The sequence below is a fragment of the Ceratina calcarata genome, unplaced genomic scaffold (assembly GCF_001652005.2).
Source record: "Ceratina calcarata isolate Rehan_Ccalc_2016 unplaced genomic scaffold, ASM165200v1 scaffold180.2, whole genome shotgun sequence".
Taxonomy (NCBI): domain Eukaryota; kingdom Metazoa; phylum Arthropoda; class Insecta; order Hymenoptera; family Apidae; genus Ceratina; species Ceratina calcarata.
Window position 1 is genome coordinate 603,296 of NW_017139431.1, and position 18,136 is coordinate 621,431.

At 47.6% G+C, this 18,136-nt stretch overlaps 1 protein-coding gene across 3 annotated transcripts in view; it reads right to left on the reverse strand.

Annotated features, from left to right (window-relative positions):
• The window catches only part of LOC108633018 (protein split ends), a 71,807-nt gene that overhangs the window by 1,589 nt on the left and 52,082 nt on the right, over positions 1–18,136 (reverse strand). The window contains exons 3-11 of one of the 3 annotated variants that reach the window (XM_018037936.2): positions 14,871–15,679; positions 12,882–13,501; positions 12,555–12,735; positions 12,180–12,471; positions 11,290–12,015; positions 1,660–11,131; positions 1,463–1,573; positions 971–1,087; positions 32–790 (exon numbers count right to left, since the gene is read on the reverse strand). In XM_018037936.2, the coding sequence (XP_017893425.1) occupies positions 32–790; positions 971–1,087; positions 1,463–1,573; positions 1,660–11,131; positions 11,290–12,015; positions 12,180–12,471; positions 12,555–12,735; positions 12,882–13,501; positions 14,871–15,679 (13,087 nt within the window). Of the gene's footprint in view, positions 1–31; positions 791–970; positions 1,088–1,462; positions 1,574–1,659; positions 11,132–11,289; positions 12,016–12,179; positions 12,472–12,554; positions 12,736–12,881; positions 13,502–14,870; positions 15,683–18,136 lie in introns of all 3 variants that reach the window. The other 2 variants (XM_018037935.2, XM_018037937.2) reach the window with 2 other exon arrangements.

Below are 18,136 nucleotides of genomic sequence, written 5' to 3' on the forward strand. Positions count from 1 at the left end.
TTGCGATACAAGGAATTTTCGAAGAATGTACCTGCATCTTTCTCGCCACTCCCTCGACCTGAGTTTGTTCTAGTCTCATTCTTTGTGCGATTCTCAAGGGTGGAGTAGAGCCATCGCTGTTGCACGGTAGGCTGTCCCTCGCCACGTTGGGATTACCGAAGACGAAATGCATTTGCACAGCCGCTTGGTCGTTCTTAAGCGCCAGCAATCCTTGCCACATGACAGGGTAACGTTGCAGCAACATCTGGAATGAGTCTGCTTGCGGTGGTATTTGAGCAGCGTGGGGCGGCGTGACCACTTGATGTTTTCTAGGTCTATCCGGAGTGATAGCTCGGTCGCTCGGCGCTTCGCTGGCAGCGATCGGATATGGTGAACGCAAATGCGCCGGCGGAGGTTCGTAGAAGTTAGTCCTAGCGCCTGCTGGTGCACCGGTTAACGATGAATTGCTTCCCGCATTGTATTGCGGTGGTGGTGGTGGTAGCCTGACCGATCCATGCATCATGTACACTTGAGCCACCTGAGGACTGTCGGTTGTACGATCGTGCGGTGTCCTCGTGCGCCTCAATTCTAAAGGAGGACTGTGACTGTCTTCAATGCCTGTCTCCAATTTTGGATCCAGCGGCAGGTGAGGAGATCGAGTTTCTTGGATGTGATAAGCTATACGAGGAGCGGTCAAGACTTCTTGTTGAGCCCGAAGATACTGGTACTGTAACATCTGCGGGTGTATGTAGTGCGCTGGTGGTAATTCCGCGCCTCTCGTCAATCCTCCGAAGTGATTCACAACATCACCCTTACGAATGAAGAAACCATTATGAATAAATCATTGTTTTAAGCATATTCTTTGATATAAAATAAACATAAAAAATTAATTCAAATAAATTTGAAGTTTAATTATACATCGTGTTTACGTGTTTAACATTGACGTATCGTAATAAGATTGAAATAATATGAAAGTTAGCTTAGTAAGTACCTGAGAAGCATTAGCATGATGATGGGCAGGTGGGGGCAATGGAGGGCTCTGGGACCGATGTGGGGGGACAAGTCCATATTGACCCCCTGGTGATGGAGCAGCACCCGCACTCCCATGCTAGCCAAAACCAAGCCGTGTTAATCCATGTGTCGAAATAATTTTAAAAGATACAAGAACACAATGATTAAGAATAGCTATTGCTTTATTTTTTCAATATCGTTTATGGTCAATATGTAAAAATGCATCCTGAATGATAGAATAAGTACGTTATATGTATATCTAAATGAGTTTTTTAAGTACTGTGTAACATATTATAATGTATTTCCACATATATGTATAGTATATCTGGTATATTAATTTAATGTATTAAAGATTGCCAAACTAGGTCAGATTAATTTCATTCGAATCAAATTAGGTGCGGATCACGAACGAATATTATGTAACTGCAATATTTTTAGTATATGATGTATATCGTGAGTATCAAGAACTTACCAACGGCCCTTCGTAGCTGGATATCGGCACTCCTCGTGCCTGAGGGCTCGCAGTTGGAACAATAATGCAGCCAGACATCGATACTTCAACTTTCGGTGGTTCCATCGGTACCTAGAAATTATTATGAAAAAATCATATTAGTTTTTCAAAGGAAATCTAACAATAAGTTACACAAGTTACAAAGAAAACAAATTTACCGGTGGCTTTGGTGCCGGAAGTCTTGAACAGCTTATACTGGCAGGCGGTGGGTTTATCAAATGCGGCTGATTTGGTGGACTGGCGACCGCTCCGGTAACCATTGGTGGTACCACAGCCTGCAACAAATGCGCTTTTGGATGCGGATGAGGTTGTCCGTTAATAGCCTTCAAGGTGGTCGGTTGAGAAACAGGTTGATGAATTCTCGGTGTTGGTGGTGCAGTTACATTGGTCGGGTGAACGTTCATGGGCACCTTCTGAGGGAGGTTCACTATTGCTGATGTCTGTTGCTTGGCCGCTTGGAGAAGGTGTTGTTTGGGATTCGGCGGGGTGCCCGTGTTGTTCAGAACCGGTGACATAGGTTGACCCTGATTCTTCCCATTCACAGAGTTGATCTGAGGCGCTTGTTTCGCGCGAGGACTCAAACTCGGAGATACCACTCTGTTGCTGGAGACTTGCAGATGAAGACCTTGCATCGGCTGCGTTGGCTTTACCATGTTCTGTACCACCGATGGAGTAGGCACACTGGAAACTGGTGATTTCGTAATTACTACTGGCTGTTGCACCGGCGTAGCCAATTTACTGGCGTTCAATACATGGGCCTTCAGACTAGTAGGTTTCGATTGGGTCGAACACATAGGTGTCGTTTGTGGAATCGCTGCCGTTGTTGTAACTATGGTTGTAACTGTGGTAGAAGTTGTTACAGGCACATTACTAGATGTGACTTGAATTACTGGAGACTGTGGCTTCGTGATCACGCTGGTTTGTGACTGAATCTGTTGACTTTGTGCCGATTCTACGGGTGGTTCCTTTTTGACGTCTTCAGAAACAGTCAGATTTTCAGGCTGAGGAGCTACGGCTTTCGGTCGCAACGCTTCGCTCGCACTAGAACTGGCATTAACTATAACAGCTGGGGTGGTTCTCAAATCGCATGGCGCCCTGCTCACTGCTTGCATTTGTCCGGACGACGTAGAAACCGGAATGTATTGACCTTCCTCCGACTCTCTCATAGGTATTAACATTCCGGTCACTGGATCTATTAATGTCATGGGTTCGTGAGAGACAGGTTTTTGCGTGGACGATATTACAGATGGACTTGTTTCCTCCACCTTCGGTGTTTCTTCCCTAGGCTGATCAATTTCCTCTTTAATCTGAAGTTCTTGGGTTGCCGGCTGTGTTTCCTTGATTTTCTCTTCATTGCTATCATCATTGTTCTCAGAAGTTCTTCGTACTGATTTACCACGCGTGCTTCTTGGCGACTTCCTCGGTTCAGTTGGTAACTGTACCGTGGTTTGCATGTTGCGAGGGGAATTGTTGTGTCTAGTGCTTCTTCTAGTAGCATGAACATTGCTTGCAGCTCCTCCAACTATACCCTTATTCACCGCCGAGCCGCGCACTACATCCTCGATTACGTCGTCGATAGTGTTCCTACTGCCGTCCTTTTCAGCTAATCTCCTAGATTTTCTCGTGTTTGATGCTGGAGAGACGAATTCCTCCGGTGGTACTTCTTTCACCGCAGCTATAGGCGTTGCTGGCTGCGCATTGGAACCAACCAGATTCGGCACCGGTGATTTAATCGTAAGAATTAACCGCGGACGTCCGGCGTTATCCTCTTCGCTGTCGTCGTGGAACTCATATACATCAGCTGGCAATTTATTTTTCTCCACGTGATGTTTGCTTCCTCTAGAAGCCCTGCTTCCCCGTTTATGCACGGCAGTGGTCGTGTGTCTGCTACTTCGTCTAGTAGTGACTCCTCCTCGGCTACCAATACCTCGCCTGCTCTTCGTCCTTCCACGGCGACTCCTCGTCGATTCGTTCTCGCACGTCTCCACGCCCTCGTCCTGCTCATCGTTTCCTGTGAAATTCTTTTTACCGTCGGCCTCTGTTGCCTCGGCATTGAACCACTCGGATTCGTTCACCTTAGCTTGCTCTTGCGATTCGTTACTGATATTCTGACCGTGTTGCGTTTCCTCATCTCCATCGTTACCCTCGCCATCGCACAATGCATCCACTTTCTTTATCACGCTCTCGATGTTCACCTCTTTCGCAGACCAGTAATCACTGTCCTCTTTGCTGTCCGCTGGATCTTCCTTAGACATGTCGATGGCGAGAGGATCTGTGCTCGGTTCTTTTAGTGGATCTTCTGTTGATTCTTCTTCTACATCAACTTCTTCCTTGATTCCATAACGCTCCGTAACATTCTCCTTAACGACTTCCTCCTTTTTTACCTCAACAGGTAGGTTCGTTACAGATTCGGATTTAATTGGTGTTTCAATCTCCATTTTAGGAACAAACTCTTCCCCCGGTTCGGATTTTGGTACGCAAGTCAGTTTCTCTGATTTCACCGTGTCCTGTTGTTCGGCTTTAGGCGATTTCGCTTCGACACTGGCGTTCGATTGATCCAATGAGTGTTCTGAATCGCTATCAGGGAATTCTTCTTTGACCACGACGTTATCATCTTTTACATCCGGAGGTTCCTTCTTCACGACATTCATCGGTTGAGTAGGTTGAATAGGCGGAGTAAGCTGCATGGGTTGAGCTGTTTGCGCTATTTGTGTATCAGAATCCACTTCCAGTTCTTGTTCCGATGGTAATCGCGATTCGAGACATTCGGTCGAACTCTGTTGTTCATTTGCTGGTGTCGCAGACACGGTAGAGGTTGTAGATGGTATCGTCCTGGTAATAACTGCTGCTTGAGGGACAGTAGACACCAACGGTATGTGAGGCTTCGGCAATTGACTACTTTGCGAAACCGGTGAATGTTTTTGAGTGTTACTCAATGGCAGCGATGTCTGACTGACGATGCACTTCTCTTCTGGTAAGGAAACCGTTACTGTTGGTGTCATTGGTTGAGAAATTATCGGTACGACTGTTTTAATAAGCGGTTGATTAGCTGACGTACCGGTGGACGCTCCGATACTGTGAACCACTGATTTATGAACAAGATGAGATTGTCCGTGAACTATTACAGGGCTCGGTGTCGAAGAACGCGGCACGTGGGTGGTCAGAAGTTGAAGACTCGATATCTCCTGCTTCTGTCTAGGCGAGAGTAAATTAGTATCCGTTGTGATGGGTCCGGAAATCTGTTTCTGACTTCTAGACGATAGGGAACAGGTATCTGCGATGCTGGACGGTTTTCCGAATACCGGACTGGATGTGCTGGCGTTGATTTCGATTTTTGCCGTTTCAGGAATATACGTGGGCGGCTGATTAGGCGAAGGAACCTTCGGAGAAGTGGAAGCTTTGTTCGTTGGCTCTGGAATAACAGCTGGAGATAATTTTGGCTCTTCCAGACGTTCCGGAGGCTCGTTCGGGTTCACCGGGAGCAACGTCTCGATCACCGATTTCCCACCGAGAGCAGAATCTCTCGAACTCTTTACTTGTACGCCCGGAGCGAGCGGTGGTACGGGCATGTAAGGACGGTGCGGAATATTTAATGTCAACGGTGGTAAACCTCCTCTGGGGTGACTAGGTGCTAGTGCCCGCATACCAGGAGCGTGTTGAATCACCGGTTGTTGCGAGGCCGCAGTGGAGTATATTTGTTGCGTGGGTGTTTCCGGTCTATGAGCAGAGATGGGCACGCTTACAGCAATCCTGGCTGGTGGTGGAGATGGCTTTCCGACGCTTGGCACATGAGGACTGACCGCAGAATTTCTGGACCACTGTCCATTAGGCGACAACGGCTGTAAGATCCTCGGCGACAATTGAGATGGTACCAGTGGTGGCATCCTGGATGGAACCAATGGTGGCAGAGGAGTCTGATTCGAAGAGGCTGAAGTGGAAACCGCGGGAATATTCTGCATTCTCGGAGAAGTTTGTCGCATGGGAACCATTTGAGATTGCGGTGATACAGGTAATTTCTGGTATAAAGACTGCACGCCGATGGGTGGTGGTCTGGGACTGGCCGCGGTTATTCTAGGCGTTTCGCTAGTTATAGGTACGCTACAAGGACCGAGAACCGGTTGTTTGTACGGTGGAAGCGGAGGAGTGGAAGCACGGGAGACGATTCTTTCCGGACTAGCAGCGGTGATGTTTGTTTCGGCGTTGTCCACAGTCTTAACCACCTCTTGCTGCTTTTCATTCAAGTTCCATGCGTGAGCGATCACGGTGGTCGGCGGACTCTGTGGTTTTACGGTGATACGCGCTTCAATGGGCTTTTCGGACGAGACCAGAGTAGGTGTGACCGTGTTTGCTGTCTTCGTGGGCGATTTGTAGAACGATGGAATGTCTGGTGTCTTGGGTGGTTGTGTCAAATCGAAAGTCTCGTAGTTTGGATCTTCCTCCGTATCAGTGTCTATTTGTAAATCGTGTTCGCTCTGAGGAGTGTCGGGTTTCATATCTGCTTCGGTTTCTCCCGTGGAAGCATTTAGACTTTCCACAGCCTGTTGCATCTCCTCAACGTCCTCTTGGGGCGCCTCGGCAGGTGCACCGACTGCGTCTTCCGCTTCCGCATCTTCCTCCTCACCCTCATACGAGAAATCTTCAGTAGAACCCCCGAAAGTTTCCTCCAATAAAGCAGCGACTGCGTCTTCGGTTTCTTCTTGTGAGATAGCAACGCGTGGTTTATCCTCGGTCTGGGCTGGTGGTGTGGTTGGCGCGGTCACTTCTGGCTCTTCCCTTCCGCTGCGCGACTGACAGCTAGTTTCGCGTTCCTCCGGTTCCGAGATACTCTTCACAGCGTTCTCATGGATGGTTTCGTCGATCTCGATTCCGAATCCTGGGATGAACTTATCCTTTTTCTTTTCTGGTTTTGCAGACTGAATGCCGCCGCCACTGACAACTGGAGGAGTGATCGTTGGTACGGTTGCAACGCTGGACACAACCTTTGGAATGGGACTTAATAGAGTCTCTCTAGGCGTAGGCAGAGTAGGTGACAAGGTTTTGGGAACCAATGGACTACTGGCTCTCGGCGGACTAGGATCAGCACCCAAATAGGGTAATTCACCACTCTTCTCGTGGTGATGGTGATGATGATGATGGTGATGATGGTAATCTTTCCGACTGCGCTCTTCTTTCGACTTTTTCCTCTTTTTCTTTTTCTCTTTAACTTTCTCCGGAATGGTCGACGGCGTAGATGGTTCCACGCTGTCGTTATCATCCGTAAATCGAAATACATCGTGATCGTTACTTTCTGTACACACCACTGCTGATTTAGGAGAGTTAGGCAGACCTAATAGTTTTGCCTCGATCTCTCGCCCTGCCTCAGCTAAGTCTACGCTGTTCTCGTCCTCGGGTTGATGGCGACGTTTCTTCTCTGCCTTTCGCCTGACTCGTTCCACATCCAGTACTGGACTTTGACCACCATCACTGTCGGAGACGTAAGTGTTATTCTCCGATGTGATATTGCCTAGACGGTTGAAGAAAGTATTGGAAGGAGCGTCATCAACGTCGTCGGACAATGGGCCAAAGATGTCCTCCATACGTTGCGAGTCTCTCGCCTCCTGTCTGTTGAGCCTCTTTCTCCTCGTCTTTGCTTTATCGTCACCGTTTCTGTCTCTCCTCTTGTCTTTCTTATTCCGTTGTTTCTTATCAGATCGTATCCTCTCCTCTGACTCTAATGCTGTTGCTCCAGATGTTGGGGTTGTGGACACACTAATAGACTCTGTCGTGTGATTAGGTCGACATTCCACGTTACTCGCTACGATGTTCGATTTGTTCTTATGCTCGATATTTTCAGATGATTCGGGCGTTTTCAGACTCTCCTCGGTTGACAATGAATTTTTCTGCCGCTTCTGTTTCTTCTTGTGCGACTTTTTGCGCGAGTCTCGTTCATGGTTGTTCACTACGATTGCTGGATGGTTGCCACGGAAGGGAACAGAGATACGTTCGTCATCGTCCGAGGTACGCGGCTCTTCTTTCACGTTAGGATGAACACTATTTACAACGACGTTCGAAGTCTCCAGGGAGTTATGTTTTTCTTCGGTGTCAGCGAACCCGAGATCGACGTCGCTCTCCAGGAATCTCTCAGTCTTTACAGCTTTCCGAATTTTGTTGTTGAACGATTCTTCTTCTTCGCTGGTATCTGAGTGAATTCGAGACCTGGAACTCTTCCTGGATAGGGACTTCGCTCTTGCCGAATCTGATTCCGAGGTAGCCTCGTCCTCTGTTAGTGCTTTGCTCGACACCGAATCACCATCCCACGACGTGCTTTGTTTCTTCTCCTCCCGCCTAGCTCGACTTTGCTTCAGCTGCGAGAACTTATCTTTCAATCGCACCTGTCGTTTCTCCTCCTCGAGCTTCTGCATATTCTTCGTCGATCGCGCCTTCACTTTATCGTACATGCTGATGTAAGCGGGCTCATCGTCCACAATGTCGAATATTGAATGTTTCTTCGGCTCATCACTGTCGGTATCAGTAGCAGACGGATGCCTGGCCACTTGAATATCGTGGGTAGACAATGGGCCGTCATCCACATCGCTGTGCAAATTTAAGGAAGACTGTTGCTGGTGATGTTGTTGCACCTCGCGCGAATGATTCGAACTAATCACGGTGGTCTGTTCACTCGGCGAGTTTGAATCATTGCGTTTAGATACATCCATCCGCGAAAGGAATTCCTTATCCGATTCGTGAGATACTCTCGGACTTCGTTCCCTTGATTCCTTTTCGGAACGACTCCTCTTGCTGCGCTGTTTTTCTTTCCCACTCTCGCGATTGTTCTCCCGATTTTCTCTCGTAGATTCCCTGTTCACCTCATTTTGAGTTTGTTCTCTGTTTTCCTGAGCTTGCGTGGAACCACTACTCTCTTTGCTGTCCCGACTCTCTCTGCTGTCGCGACTGGATCTATGAGAATCATTACGATGTTTGCGATCCTCGGATCTTCGATTTTGTCTAGGCCGGTCTTTGCTATCCCTCCTGTGATCGGAAATCTTCATACGTTTCGCTTCGTCCTCGGTCGGTCCGTCTTGTGAGGAACATCGTCGCTTGATGGATACCGGGGCCGGAGAAATTTGATTCTGAGATTGAGAAACGGAGTGATGTACATGATTCTCGGAGGGTTGCCTTCTGCTATCATCACGATCCCTCTTTTCTTTGTCCTTCTCTTCTCTTTCTCTCCTCTTATCGCGTTCTGACTTTTCTTTCTCTCGCCTCTCTTGATCCTCTCGTTCCCTCCGCTTCTCTCTATCATGTTTTTCTCTTTCGAGTCTCTCCCTTTCCTCTTTATCACGTTTCTCCTTCTCAGCCCGTTCCCGATCCTCTTTCTCTTTCTCTTTTCTCCGTTCCCGTTCAAGTCGCTCCTTCTCTTCTCTCTCCCGTTTCCTCTCTCGCTCGATTCGTTCTTTCTCCTCTCGTCGCCTCTCCCGTTCTAATCTGTCGCGCTCTTCTTTCTCTCGCCTCTCCTGCTCTTCTCTTTCCTTTTTAAGACGTTCCTTCTCTTGTTTCTCTCGCTCCAAACGAAGTTCTCGTTCTTTTCTTTCTCGATCCTCACGCTCTCTCCTCTCTCGTTCCTCTCGTTCCCTTCGTTCCTGACGCTCTTTTTCTTCTCTTTCTCGTTTCTCGCGTTCCATTCGTTCTTTTTCTTTTCTTTCTTTCTCCTTAACTTCGTTGTCCTCTCGTTCCTTTCTCTCTCGTTCTCTCTCTTCTCTTTCACGCTTGTCTTTTTCCTGCCGTTCTTTATCAAGCCTCTCTCTTTCTCGTCTTTCCTCGTCCTTCTCTCGCCTTTCTTCTCGCTCCTTTCGCTCTTGTCTGTCGCGATCCTCCTTTTCTCTTCGCTCTTGTCTCTCACGATCATCCTTCTCCCTTCGTTCCTTCTCCTCCCTTTCTTTCCTTTCGTAACGCATCTCCTTGTTCTCTTTAAATTCTCTCGTGTGACTATCACTATCGCCAATGTCGTTCACCATAGAAGAAGAATTGTCCTTCTCCTCGCGGTCTTTACGACTCCTCTCAATGTCCGTGTCCTCCTTCCGCGACGATTTCTTCTGGCAATCCTTGGTCTTACTACCATACTTCGAATCCCTACTGCTATCTTTACTATCTCTGGATTCTCTACACTCTCGATTACCACTACTGCTCATTTCTTTTCTTAACCGAGACCGAGAGCTATCCACGGACGTGGACACTGACGATGAAGAGGAAGAAATCGTAGTACAAGAATTCAAGGATGACGTGGTAGACGATAGCACCGAAGAGGCGGTGGATATTGAAGCCTGGTAAAGACCAACTGACAATGAGGACGGCAACGCCGAAGACATTATAGTACTCGACGTTGTCGTGATCGAAGTTGCATGTGTGGTCGCAGGTGTTGTCAAAGTCGTAGTGGTCGTCGCTGTTGTGACGACTGGCGTCGTCATTGGCGTCGAAAAAGTGTACGACGCCGTAGATGTTATGACCGACGTGGGTGTCGACGAGATCGCAGTGCCGGACGTCAATCCTCGGCTGGTAGAAGCTCCGAAAGGAGCGTGAACACTACTTAGACTACCGTTGCTGCTAAGAATACTACTAGTTGACGCTAAACCGCTACTAATGCCGCTACTGGCTGCCGTTCCACTACCAAGACCGATTGGTAGTGAAACCGGTGGTAATTCGGGGCTTACAGTCTTGATCGACGTGCCGGGTGTGATCGGAGTCGTCGGTGTCGGGTGCATAAAATTGTGTTGCGCCCCCGCCCTCGGATCCGTCGTTTTCAACACGGATGACATGGTCGTCGTGAACGTCAAACTCGACGAAAGAGACGTGCTCATGCCGATTTGACTAGTCACGGTCGAGCTACTCGTCAGTTGTACCGGCGGATGACTAGGAAATGGATACTGCAGGCAAACCTTGCTGGTGCAACCTTTACCCGAGGCGAGGCCGCCCGTGCTGCCGATCATCGAACTGACGCCGATCACGCCAGTGAATTCTCTCGGCTCGTACTTTTCGCTGAAATTCTCCAAACGCTTCGAATCTTCATCGAACACACTCCGCTTGGCAAGAACCGATTTCACGATGTCGCTTGGTTGTACTTCGTGTAAATCCAGGTCGAGAAGCTTGTGACGAAACCTGAACCGTTCGGATGCCGTTGCATCGAGTTTTGCTAATGCATCGCCACCGGCGGCACTCAACGCCCTGGACCCCGACCACTTTTCGTACTTCTCGTCTAAGGACCGTATCCTTTCTTCGAGACTAGGTGATTGAGGGGCCGCTTCGCTGTCGGAACTAGTTGGGCTTGGACTCGGGTGACGCGGAGGCGGTGAGGCCGGCGGTTGCGGTGCTGTTCGTGGACTGGGTGCGGTGGACAAGTTGCTGCACGGTGGACTGGTCACTTTCGCGAGACTCGAATTGCTTGATCGGTTGCTGCTACTAGTGTTGTTGCTGCTGCTGTTGTTGTTGTTGTTGTTGTTGTTTAGCATTTGAGTCGCGAACCTCGGCAAAGGTAACGACAGAGGACCATCGTGACTTCTCTCACGAAACCGCCTCGGTTCGCTAGGCACCAAGTTTTCTGGTCTCTCATCCACCAGCGGTGTACCTGGTCGTGATCCATCGTGATGCTCGTGATGTCTTTAACACAAAAAATTATTCAATACATTAATTTCGGTTTAAATCAAAGCTACTCTCATCTAAATTTCAATTAAACAAAACCTTTCACTCTCGAAACGAAGCTCAACCCCATTCATTATTTTCTACTAAAAAATAATACATAAACTAAAATAATATACCTGGTAGTAACGTCGCGTCGTCGTTTGCAAGGAGCCGGTCCTCTTGCTTCGCAGCTTCCTCTCCTTGTACTGTGATGCACGACCACCTTACTATCGCTGACTCGCCTGATATCCATGCCTTTCCTACTGGAATGCGAGGTTACAAGCAGTGATGCGATCTCAGGCTCGTCGTCTTCGCACAGTATTGTGGACGTCCCATCGAGTTTTGCGCGTTTTTTCGGCGCGAAGCCAACCTCGTCGCCGCTGCTGTGGCACTCTTCAAGCTGTTCCAGTAGATGCACTCTTTCCTTTTGCAGGTGCCTGATGTCTGGTGGCGGCAGCAGCGGCGGAGGAGGTGCCGGTGGATCCACACTGGTCACGACACTTTGCACCGCATGTCTACGCGATGGCGGTGGGCAGTCGTCGTCGTTCAATTTCCCGTCACCCAACACACTGCTCTGATAGTCGTCATGGCTCGCTCCGCTACCCTGACTGAATTCGTCGTAACTGCGAAAGCGTCGCGGTGTAGGGTCGGTGTAGTCACCATCGTAGTAGCTGTCCTGATAGGAGCGCCTGCTGCTGCGCGACATAGCGGTTGGATGGGCCGGACTCGCGCCTGGCGTGCTTCCGCCTCCAGACGCGCGGGAATAACTCGCCGTTCTCGATCTCGGGGGTGTCTCATACCGGGTAAACCGGCTACTCGAATTCGCCACAGTCACCCCGGAGTCGAAACTGCTGCGCTCCCTCCTGGAAAAAATACTTTAAATAAAAAGTATGTACCATATTTCGCGTTTTTTCTGCGGCGTGGCATGCAATGTTTGTGAAACAGACAAACTTTTTTCTTATCTATATTATTCAGACTAATGCATTAAATAATAATTTTTATCACTGAAGATATAAAATTTACGTACGCGACATCGAAAGTGGTCGCCGGCGAGGGCCTTGTGTCCCAAGGTTTCTCACCAACGATACCCTGCCGTTCAAGGTTCTCGTAAAACACTTCCTGACACTCTCTAGAGGCGAAATCGACCTGAAGCCGGCGACCACGGAGAGCGGCACCTCTCATTTCTTTTACGGCGGCTTGCGCGCAGCTAACTTGCTCGAAGAAGACCAAAGCGTGCCCGCGTTCGCGGTCCACGACCACTTGATTTATCGGTCCGAACTGGTGGAACTGCATGTTCAGGTACTTTTCCGACATACAATCTGACACAACATTTCGAACATCGTTACATACATATAATTTTATACCATAATTTAGAAAGACCGCTGATGCGTCTGATAAATACCTCCAATGCCATCGACCCATACGCAGGACGTGGGCATCGATTTTCCAAATCCAAGTTTTATTCGATTTGCACCCAGATGTTCGCCGTCCATCGATCGCATAGCTTTGACAACGCTACCAATGTCGGAATATTGGCAGAAGGCAAAGCATGATACTGCCCCTTGTTTCTTAATATCTATCTCCTGTAACATTAGGAAAGAATGTTTACCGTTTACATGAACGTCGACGGGATACTTTATTTGTTAGATAAAATTTTCACACATAGGTGCATTTTGTCATGAATATGGCAAAAATGTTTTTCGAGATAATCAGTATAACATGGACTTACTATTATCTCGCCGAAGGGCTCGAAATGCTTTCTAAGCTCGGACTGCGTGACGTCCTTTTCAAGGTTGCCGATGAACAGCGTTCGGGTTGCCTTTGGATGATATTCGTCGAGCTCCGCCTCGTACGGTCTGAACTCGTTGTCTTCGACATCGTAGCCTTGGTACGGGGCGACCTCGATCTTGCAGCCGAAGAACAGCTTGTCGTGCGATACCTCAAGCGCTTTTTCCACGTCCTCCGGCTTCTTGAAGCAGACCAGAGCGTACCGATCGCCGGCCGCCCCGACGACCTTTACCCAGGTCACTTTCCCGTGCTTTTTGTACTCATGGAAGAGACCGTCCTTGAGGGATGTGTCGCTGCTACGTGCCGGGAGATTACGCACGCAGATAGCAAGCGGCCTGCGGTCCTCGGTGACAGCGGCATTTCCGGTCCGGTGCGGTGAGCTGCCGGGTGACGTGCTGGCCCCGGAAGTGCTGCCGGCGGAACTACCGCTTCGGCTGCTACTGCTGCTGCCGGAACGGCTACTACCACTCGGCGAGCTACTTCCGCTTCGCGATTTTCTGCGCTGTTTTTTGTGCTGTCGTAGCGCGCCGCTGCTACCGCTGCCGCCACCTCCGCCACCGCCTAGTAGAACAACACGACGAATGTAATCTACACACGTATATCGTTATCGTTACTTTCTCTGTTACTGCTCGTCGGGTAATTTTTAATGTTAGCCATTACATAGCTAATTAGAATCCATGCAGCCCCACCCTTGTCACGATACTACCACCCTCATTCTTGTTGTATTTCATTTCCTCCTCTTAGCACGTTATGCTTCTCTTTTTCATTCCAATTATATGAGCGACTGTCATGCTTCAGATCTCATCGTGATACCATTACGTGCATAGTCGTTCTCGAAACCAAGGTACAACGTGGTACACGAATATACAGTTTTAGGTAGATCACAATTCCCGCACAAGCATATTAAAATCAGAAGAGAAATTTGTTGTCATGACGTTATGATGTTTGAACGTGTTTCACCCGAGAAATATAAATCATGGCAAAGAAAGTTTTAATCAAAACAATTTAAACTCTGTCAAACTCAAATTGCTTCAATCTGATAAATATGCTCGAACGTGATACATTTTCATGATCTATCATTTGTAATGCATTCATCAAGGACCGAAGCATTCAAGAACAGGCTACAAAGACATCTGGATGAACGTCCACGTGTAGACCTTAAAGGTCTATCTACACAGACGTAACAGCACCGTAACGTCGACGTAACATAATGGGGACGTAATGGGAGCGTAGGTCTCCGTAGATCGTAGGACGTAATTTCGGTAACGTAACCAGTGTCGTAGTCTTTAAGACAGGGTATAGGAACAAGCGTGTAGAAGCAGGGAGCTCAGCGGCCCACGTTTGACACCGAATAGGCAGGTGGACTGACTACTGTTTAGGGTCCACTTCTGCTTCGAGGGTTCTTTCGATTTTCTCTATATATTGTCCTAAAGACTACAGCACTGGTTACGTCGCCGAACGTACGTCCTACGACCTACGGAGACCTACGTTCCCATTACGTTACGTCGACGTTACGGTGCTGTTATGTCTGTGCAGACAGACATCCGTCAGCAACGTACTAGATCGCATACGTACGTCCGATAACTACACAGTTCGAAATATAAGACAGCCAGAACGAGGACGACGAAAAAAGAAGCATGCATTGAGAGCATATCGAAACCAGGTAGAGAATTGATGAAAGAATCAGTTAAATAGCACGTGGACTTAATAAATGTAAATAAATCTAAATGCTATAATATAAGCAGTTTAACCAAAAAATAGTCAGGCATGATTCTTTTTGGAAAAGATTAGAAACAAATGATAGATTTACAATCCGCACTCATATGCAGCAAAAATTTTCGCAGATTATATTCGTGTTACACTCCTTATCAAGTCACATACATAAGCAACTATACATTAGTTCGAAATAGGAGCAAATCAGGGCAATTACCTTGCTCGTCCTGGTAAGCGTCGTTGTTGGCAGGTGAGGGTGGAGGCGGCGCATTTCCGTACCTCGAGGTCGTCGACTCGTATGCCGACCACGAGGACGGCGGCAGGCCACCGCGATGACGATCTAGGTGGGGCGGGGGCGGCGGCCCGGAGACGTACGAGCCGGTTCTAGTGTACAGCCGATCCCTCGCCCTGGTCGATGTCACGTGGTAAGAGCTAGCCGGAGGTGGACGGCCTCGGGGAATATAACCGACAGGATCACCGGGGGAAGTGTCTGCCGGATGGCCACCGACAACGACGCTACCACCGCCGCCGCCGCTGACACCACCGACGCTACTCCCGGAAACAACCCCTCGGCCGCTTCGCTCACTGCTGTAGAAACTGCCATGGGAGCCGCGTGACTCGAAACCCTCGCTGACTCTCTCTCGGTCACGGTCCCTGTCTCTCTCGCGCTCCCTCTCCCTCTCCCTGTCCCTCTCTCTCTCCCGGTCTCGATCCCGATCGCGGTCCCGGTCACGGTCCCTCTCCCTCTCCCTCTCTCGGTCCCTCTCTCTGTCGTTAATGCCGCCACTGCCACTGCCACTGCCGCCAACGCTACCGACGCCGCCGCTGCCGACGCCGATTCCGCTACCGACGCCGCTTCCTCCGCTAGCGGATCCGACGCCGCTGCCGCTGCTACCAACGCTGCCGCTGCTGCCGCTGACTCCGCTGACAACGCTACCGCTGACGATCCCGGAGCCACCGACACCAACACTTCCGACTCCGCCAACTCCTCCACTGCTTCCTCCGCTCGATACATGATCCTCCGAACTTCTGAGACAAACAATGATCGTGTTAATTACTATCATGTGCATCTCCATCATCCATCTCCTTAGTTTAAAGTATTATTTATTCTTTAGGAAAGTATGTAAAACAAAGCCGTATGTTCTTACTTCCTAGTAGTAACGTAGTTCTCGAGAATGGAGTAGAGCCGGATACGTGCTATAATCAGTGGCGAGAATTCGCAATTTCTCCTTGCACGAATGCTATGCTAATACAGCTCTTCTTGCATTTTTATCGGTTTGGTTATACCCGGCAGGGTCAAAGTTCGAAAACGTGGCTCGTTATCGCGATGCTACGTCGAAGTCCGTCGCGTATCTTATGTTTGTTCCCCGAATATGTACACACTGCGAGGTGTTCGAGATGTTAACGACGTACACGAGGAGCGCAATCGCTACAAGGAATCGACGTGCAGTCTTTCTCCCGACGCCTCCACGCGTTCATTCCGTTACCACACGGTCACCGGTGCGCTTATCTCCCACCTTCACGAAAAACGTCGACCTGAATCTCTTTAAAGGCTGGATTACGCGTTTCTCGTTTCTCAAACGATCCTGTTTGCCCGCGCGAGTAGAACCAGGACGTTGCCATGCGAGCACTTCTGCACCGGTGAAATTTTCCGTTACCCAGATGGCATCCTTTTTTATTTTTTACCCGTGTTTGTTACCGCGCGTTTCCCTCTTATTTAATTTGGCCCGACCTTGTTCGATCGAACGCGTCTTTTCAAAACATGGCTTCACCTGAATATTTAAGTATATTCAGATTTTATACATACAACTAAATAACATTTTCTGTTCGGAGTGCCAATTGCATATACGTGTTCATTAATTCCGCGCTCGAGATTTTTTCAAAAGGAAAACGCATAAAACAGCGTCCTGAAAAAAGAATTTGCAATCCCCGAGTCATCATCGATCCACGTATCAGGAAAAAAACGATGTAGAGTATCACTCATGCGACGAATGGACAATTCGATGTATCAACGTGGAATCGCACGGTGGAAACACGCGTCTTCGAAAAAGTCCACTCTTGCGGACGATCTGACCGTTGTTCACATCGGATTATCGATTCGACCTCGTTACATCGAAGTACCCGCTCGAAACAGCTCCAGATAATACGAGGAAAAAAGAAGAAGCGAAATCTTGCATCGCCATAAATGCGTATTGAGATTAACGTCCGCACTGGACGTGATAACGCGCCACTGATATCGATCCGAAGGTCTCTTATCGTAGATAATTAGTCTACAAAAATGTGTCTATGTAATTTTCGTTCGTAAAGCTCTTAAGCATCTGGACATGACAGAAGACCAATAGATAGGACTTGTTTTTCTTAAAGACGTATGTATCTAAAACGGTACACGTGTACACAATATACAATTGGAAATGTACAATTGAAACAATGATAACAAATTAGTGTTATAGCGCAATTTATGTTATCTTGGTGTTTAGCCTCAAAAAGTGCAACACTTTGTTGTGACGAACGGCATGTGTAATTTCTCAGAATCTTGCGTTCAAGCTTCTTGTAAAATACTATAATAGTTGGCATGTGCAATACGATAAGATATTTTCATGGTCATATTAATATATTTGCGCGTGTCCGTTGATAACGAATGAGAAACACGCCACTAATTCAGATACGAACTCGCTGCTTTACACTTCGTCACTGGGGATTGATGCGTTATTAATTAATAAACGGTATACACTGATTAATGAAGTATAGTACCAGGAATTAACATAAGTGTTTGGTTGAAGATTTAATTAGGCTAATAGAACATTTTCCGTTCAACGATCACCTCATTAAAACAGATCGATCGAAGAAAAAAATTCAATTCATTGATATAAATGATTCACATGTAAATTGTCAACGTCAAACAATGACATCATCGTTGAAACGATACTACATTCGCGTTTACATATGTATTTATTTAATAAATGATAATTAATGTTCCAATAAAGTGACTAATTAAACACACATTTGATTACCAAGAAAAAGATATACTTTCCATAAAATATGTGATTCGCGCCTCTGATTAGCAATTCTCCTACTTATAATATAATATGTAAAAAATGTCAAACTTAGCATGACATTTGTCACTTCCGCGTGATGCAAGCGTGAGACGTGGCGTGTGTCAAAATTTTAATATTCATTAAAAAGAAATGTGATGTAGCTTTTTCGTTTCCTCTTACGACACAAATTTTTAGCTTACAATTAGACGTATAAAAGTAGCTTATCAGAAACTTTAGTAAGTTTCCAAATGTTTTATCCTAATCTTTTATCACCGATCAACGTGATGATATAAAACATTCTTATCACGACGAATGATTCTCCTTTCATTTTAATCTCTTCAAAAACAACAAGCGGATATTACACTTGAATTGTTATAATAGATATTAGCTTCATTTTACTTCGTAACTATCTCGTCGAAGCAAACAGGCTTGCAAACAGTTTTATTCT